A 6,085-nucleotide genomic window follows, 5' to 3' on the forward strand; every position below is an offset into this window, starting at 1 on the left:
AGACCCAAAAGGCAATCAAGAGTAAAAGCTATTGTTGGCCATTTGCAGGGCCGGTTAGTGGTTTGGGGTTTGGTGGGGAAGGAAAGTTCTGTGGCATGCTTTTAGTGGTGAGAGAGGACTGAGTTCTGGTTTAATTGCCAAACGTTCCCCTCTGAGAGCTACACTGTGCAGCCGATGAACTGTTGGTGTGGATGAGGCCCAGAACAAAGCCTGCAGAGTGAGACTGAAGCAGAGGTACCCAACAGTGTACTGCTGAGGAGAAAGATCTGCACTCCAAATCAGCGTGTTGTCAGTGAAAGTCACACAAATGTCACATGCCAGATGAGGCTCCTGCAGAAATCCTTATGATGAGCAGTAGTTTCCCCCAGGAGTGCTGTTGCTGACCTTACTGACTAAACTAGCTTTAGCTTTGCAAGTTAGAGGTGTCCTAGGGAGAGAATCCAGTGCATGAAGTGCTTGTTGTGAGGAGTGCCGGTGGCATGTCCTGCATGTCTGTATGCAGCTCAGCCCAGGATTTCCAAGGTCTTTGGAAAAGTAATAGCTCATCTGAGAATACTGCGGTGCAAGTAGGTGCCTTAATTGACAGTTGCAAAAAATGAAGAAGTTAAGGCTAAAATTGACAAAATTGGGCCTCCCTAACTGAAGACCCTTACACTACAAATTTGAGGCCCCAGCTTTGATAAGTGTGTCCTAGTGTCATGTGAAGTCACTGCTGTGCTTATGGCAGAGCCAGAAGCAGTCCTTCCTCATCAATACACAGCGCTGTTGTGATGAGCTGCTGTGGGAACAGGATTAGTGTCTCTGGAGGTAATTTTTTGTTGTTGTATGGGGCATAATTTTGCGTCAGTGACCTCAACTCTGCTCCTCTTCTCAGGATATGTTGATGCCAGCAAGCAAACCTCGTGTTCATGGTACTCCTAATTGTTCTTTTCAAAACATTAACTGTATTGCCTCAATCCTGTTTTCTTCAAACTGCCATAAACCAGCAGTTCTTTGTACACTGCGTTGCACACACTGTTCGGATGCATGCAATAATGTCTTTACTGTGAAATTGCCTAGCAGATACTACTTTCAGGATGAATAAACCCTCCATTCTGTTTTATGGTTCATAAAGGTAGCTTTTCTCATACAGCTGTTGATGTAATTTGTCCTTGCCTCGTTCTGTGCTTCCCTCCATTATTTTCATGCTTCTTCCTTTATAGAAGGTTCTGCAATAAAGAAGCAGCAGCGGGAAGTTGTCTGCCTTGTGCAGAAGCAGTGTGTGAGAGACCCGAGCCAGGAAAAAAGCAGATTTGGGACTTGCAAGCAGCCAAAGCCTGCTTTGCCTGAACTCTAGAGTAAAGCTTGCAGGAGTGCTTAGTCTGTAACCTGTTCTTCAGTATGTGGTAAATATGAAATGCTTATACAGCTTTGTTCCCTCTTCATTAGGAGTTTGTGAAAAAAACAGGAGAACTGGGGAGTAGGGAAGCAGGAGGCGAAGTATGGAGGCTTTAAGAACTTGGTGTTACGCCACTTGATCTGTGTAGTTATGCCAGTGGACATAGGCAGGAGTTACGTGTCTCACAGGCTAAGCCCAGAATTAGCCTCCCTGAGGAACAGGGCATGCTGTGAGTGTTGCATTAGATGTTTGTAGCTGAACTGATTGTGAAGTAAGTCTTCTCTACCAACAGACTCCATGGACGCCAATGCTAACAGCTGCTCAGTGTTGTGCAGTGAAGTGAAACGTGTGCCCTGGCTCTGCTTTCCTGTTTGTGTCAGTGTGCTTGTGAAGGAGAAATTCAATAGGAACCATTATGCTCTATTAAAAAAATTTAAACCAAGTTTTTCTAGGCTGTCCTCCAAGAACTACAACCATGAAGCAAATACATGATCCATGCATTGTGACTCTGGGCAGCAGGTAGAGAGTCCCTGGGGATGCAATGAGCATCAGTCCACACAAAGATGAGCATGACCAAGTGTGGGTGCCCACAGAGAATGGTGCCTGGAGAATATAAATTCTGCTGCCCCTTCAGAGGATGAGAAAGCATGATGGTGAGAGAGAGCAAGTGCGAGAAGGCTGCAGGGGAGAAGCATGTGACACAAACAGAAAAGAGGTGGGAATTTAGAGTATAAACCAAATTTATTAATCGTGGCCGATAGAACAATTTTAAACACTTTCTGACATGACATAGCAAAGGAATAAGGAAGGGTGAGAACAGAAGGATTCATTTCTTTGAGACTGCTTAGATTGGGAGGGGCTGGGTATGGGATGTTTTGTCATGGGGATGTTTTGGGCGAGTTCATTAAGGTGAAGGTAACTGAATGATGGGGAAACAGGAAGAGTCACAGTCTAGGCAGCTGGAGCATGAGATGGGATCTCATTGCAGGTGAGACACTTAAGCTGTAGAGGACAAGTAAATGTTCTCTACGTTGAATGGTGGGTGAGGAGGTTAATTGCTAGAGAGCTCCTGGGAAACAAGACACAATAATCTTACTGTGTATTATTGTAGGGAGAAAAATCCTTACGACTGTTTGTGTGGAACTCCTTCGGTGGCCATGGAGGCCTTGACATTCAATCAGTTACTCAAGACTTCCCTGAAGCAGCTCACAAGTGGCTTTTATCCTTTGGCAGATTCACCTTTGGGCTCATCTGCTGGCTTCCTCCTATTTAATCTGGAGATTAGATAGATTCTATTTCTGATGAATGCTGGGCAGATATAGCTATTAACCTTTCACTGGAGAGCAAAGATGCCATTAACTGTGAGCTGATAAGAACTATCCATAAAGCTGTGATTAATCACCAGAATTTAACTTTTTTTTTTTTCTCCCCCTCAAACGTTCATGGATCTAAGCCAAAAGGAAATGTGTTTGTGTTCCTGTCAGTTAAGGCAGCAGCGAGGCTTTGGGGAGAGCCAGGAGAAGAACAAAGTGTCTGAGACTCCTCATTACCTGCTGAAAGAGTTGAGTTACCTTGAGCAGAGACAGGCAAAGGAGCTTGCTGCTTCTGCAGGGTGGTGCATCAGCCTGGTCTTCAGACTGTCAGGGCAGACTGGTGTTCCCTGGGCATGGCTTGCTCTTCCTCCTGTGTGTGCTCTGAACAAGGATGTCTTTTTCCATGATTAACTTTGTTCTGCATCAAAAACGACAAGCTTGGGTAGGAGCTGCGATTTCTGGTCCTAATTGCAAAATGGCATGATTTTGAGAGCCTGCTCACCCTCCAGGCAGGTGTGAGAAGTAGTAGGACTAGGCTGGGAGTGCAGAACCCAGGGGATGTGTGTCGGGGTGCCTGTGGTTTCTCACCTCCCATGTTAGCAGCAGGGGCTGTCAGTCCTGCTCCCAGCTGGTGCTCACACCTAGCAGCCTCCGCCTGCCCTTTGCATCAACTTCCCTCTTCCCTGATGTTTCAAAGCGAGTTGCTGCAAAAAGACCTGGTGGGTGTTGAGAAGAGGTCGGTAGAAAGAACAAATGCTACTTGGTATTGTATCCAGCAGAGAGCAGGGACAACCCTGAGCCCAAGAAGCTTAGCCAGGGCTGTCAGGGCAAAGTGCTAGTTGGCAGAGAGATACGCCAGCTCCCATTTGAAGGAACAGACCACGGGAGATCTGCTGTGGAGTACCAACAAGAGAATAAAGTACAGCCAGTGTATAATTACTCCACAAATACAGTTAGCAGTTAACATCTTCCATGTCTGCATGGATGTATGTTTTCCAAAGTCGCAGTCCAGTCTCCTGTGCCCTATAAGTATAGACGGGGTAAAGTGGAGACATCAGATGGAGGGAAGGGGGTTGTTTAAAAGCAGTTTTTGCAAAGACCCTGCCAAAACTTCACATGATCTAAACCCAAACTTCCATTGCCAGAGTTAAGAGCACAAAGTGGGTTTTTTGCAGCATTAGGAGGTGAAAGGCCCTCAAAAGAGGGAGCGAGCTCATGTGATAAAGGGACATTACTGGGAAGGAGAAAGCTGCTGCTGAGCAGTTTAGAAGCCTCCATGTTATCTTTCCCAAACACAGGGATTTCATTAGGGCTTAGCTTCTATTTGCTCTTTCCTGCTTTCAGCTTCTGACGCGCCATGATATTCCCGTGACACCCAGCAGAGGCCATACGATGCTTATGGACTGTTCCCTCTCAACTGCTCTTCTCTCTTGTGTGTCCTCTTGTGACATACCCCTCACCAATTCCCCAGCTTTTGGTCCTCAGAAGATCCCTTCTCTTTGGACATGCTTCTGGGGGGACCTGCAGCCATCTGCAGGGGTCTGGACAATGTCGGTCTCCCTTGCAGCCTGTGCTGTGGGAGGTGTAGCCTGCATGTCCTGCCACCCCAAGGGAGGATGTGGAAGACAACTCGTCCATCCCCGAGTCCACCCTGGCTTGGCTCACCGGGCAGCGTGTGAGTGAGTACTGGCCTTGTAGTGCCAGGGGCTTGCATTTGGAGGGTGAAGGGGGGCTAATGAGCCACGGGCCTTGTCTTCAGCCAGGGTACTAAGGGAAAAATTGAGAGGGAGAAATTTGGCCCCACGTCAAAAGGGGTCACCTGGGAAGTCTCTGGAGGGGACGAGGTAGCTGTGCTGGTTCTAGCTCTGCCCCAGGGAGGGCAAGCAGTCCAGGCCGTTCTCCGACCCAGCCGAGGAGTCCCGGGAGGAACGGCCCTGGAGAAAGCGGATGATTTTGTCAATTGTGGCCTCCTGGTACTCGTGGGACCACCTGTGTTCAGGGGAAAATTTGATTTTATTTTTCCGTTGTGTGAGGTGCCACCAGGTAGCTCAGTTCACCCCTCCTCCACCCCAGCTCTCTAGGAGCTCCCCTTGTTCCCTATGGAAAATGGAAGAACACTGGATGCCGCAGGAAAGCCCCTTCCCTGGTGCCCTGCCGGGCTGGAGGGCTACGAGCAGGGTGGGATGCCAGCCCTGCCTGCTGCTGCACGAAGGGGAAGCAGGAGGCGAGAGCTCAGTGAGCTGCGGAACCTGCCGGCTTCACTCCTGTCTGCAGGGCTGGGGGGCAGGAGGATGGGCGTCCTCCCAGTGGTGACGGGATGGGGGGGAGCTTTGTTCCCCGGGGGAGCCCCAAGCACAAAAACAGCCAAAGGGTTATGGTGGGGACCTTTGCTCCCTTCATGCTCTGGAGTACCTGAAGTGACTCACCTCCCCTTTGGCCTGTTCTGCCTCCCTCATTTGTTTCTCCCAATTTCCTTGTGCTCTTTGCTACTTCTTATGCAAGCCCATCTCTCCAGGTGTCAAGGAACCCCATGGCACAGGTTCCTTTTACTTACTTGATACCATTAAATTTCAGGACTGCCCTCATGTCCTTTGGAAGTGTTTCTGGGTCCGGCCACTCAAAGTGGTCTGTAACGGGTACAATATTCTTTCCAGAGTTCAGGGCTGTCACAATCTCCTGCAGGAACGTGCAAATGCTCAGGCTGTGGCCAGTGTCAGCCCATCACCAGCCCCTTCCTGCTCCAACACCTACCAGGCTCCCACCTGATGGCATCTCCTACCTTGTGCACCCAGTCCTTGCACTCGGGGTCTCCCATGCATTTATCCAGTGCGTTTGGTGAGAGGACCAGCACAAAATTGCGGGCACTCATGACGCTCTGGATCAACTTGTCCTCAAACTTCCCTGCCTCCAGCTTCTCCACATCAATGAACACGCTGAAGCCGTGCAGCTGTAGGTGGACCTTCAGCAGGCTGGTGGTGAGAGGAGACAGCATCGTGAGGAGAGCTACTGCCAGGGCCTGGGTTTCCCACCACGTTGGCCAAGACATCGGTAGACAGAGGAGCAGTAAACAGGCTTCCACAGAGAACTGCATGGTCCCCGAGACACCCGCTGCCAGCCCTGCCTGCTTACAGGTGTCTGGGCCCACGCAGAAAACACAGGGAGCAGGACATGAACTCCCTGCTGTGATCCCCTATAGCCCTACGAGCACAGCATGAAAAAGGGTAAGTTGGTGTCAAAGAGGGACAGGATGGCAGTGACAGGACTGGAAATTAGCCTGTCCGCTGTGCAGTTTACGGCACGTGCTGTCCCCATTTGCACTGCAGCTTTGGCAGCCTCTCCCTCCTCCCCGCAGCAGCCTGCAGCTCTCCCGGCTCCACGCCCTTCCCACAGGAGA

At 49.8% G+C, this 6,085-nt stretch overlaps 1 protein-coding gene across 1 annotated transcript in view; it reads right to left on the minus strand.

The window, feature by feature from the left end:
* Positions 1 to 4,550: 4,550 nt before the first annotated feature.
* Positions 4,551 to 6,085, minus strand: part of SARM1 (sterile alpha and TIR motif containing 1) — a 7,513-nt gene continuing 5,978 nt past the window's right edge. The window contains exons 9-11 of the mRNA XM_010285526.1: positions 5,471 to 5,660; positions 5,246 to 5,367; positions 4,551 to 4,680 (exon numbers count right to left, since the gene is read on the minus strand). Coding sequence (XP_010283828.1) covers positions 4,551 to 4,680; positions 5,246 to 5,367; positions 5,471 to 5,660 — 442 coding nt within the window. The remainder of the gene's footprint in view (positions 4,681 to 5,245; positions 5,368 to 5,470; positions 5,661 to 6,085) is intronic.

The sequence above is a fragment of the Phaethon lepturus genome, unplaced genomic scaffold, assembly GCF_000687285.1.
Source record: "Phaethon lepturus isolate BGI_N335 unplaced genomic scaffold, ASM68728v1 scaffold25414, whole genome shotgun sequence".
Taxonomy (NCBI): Eukaryota; Metazoa; Chordata; class Aves; order Phaethontiformes; family Phaethontidae; genus Phaethon; species Phaethon lepturus.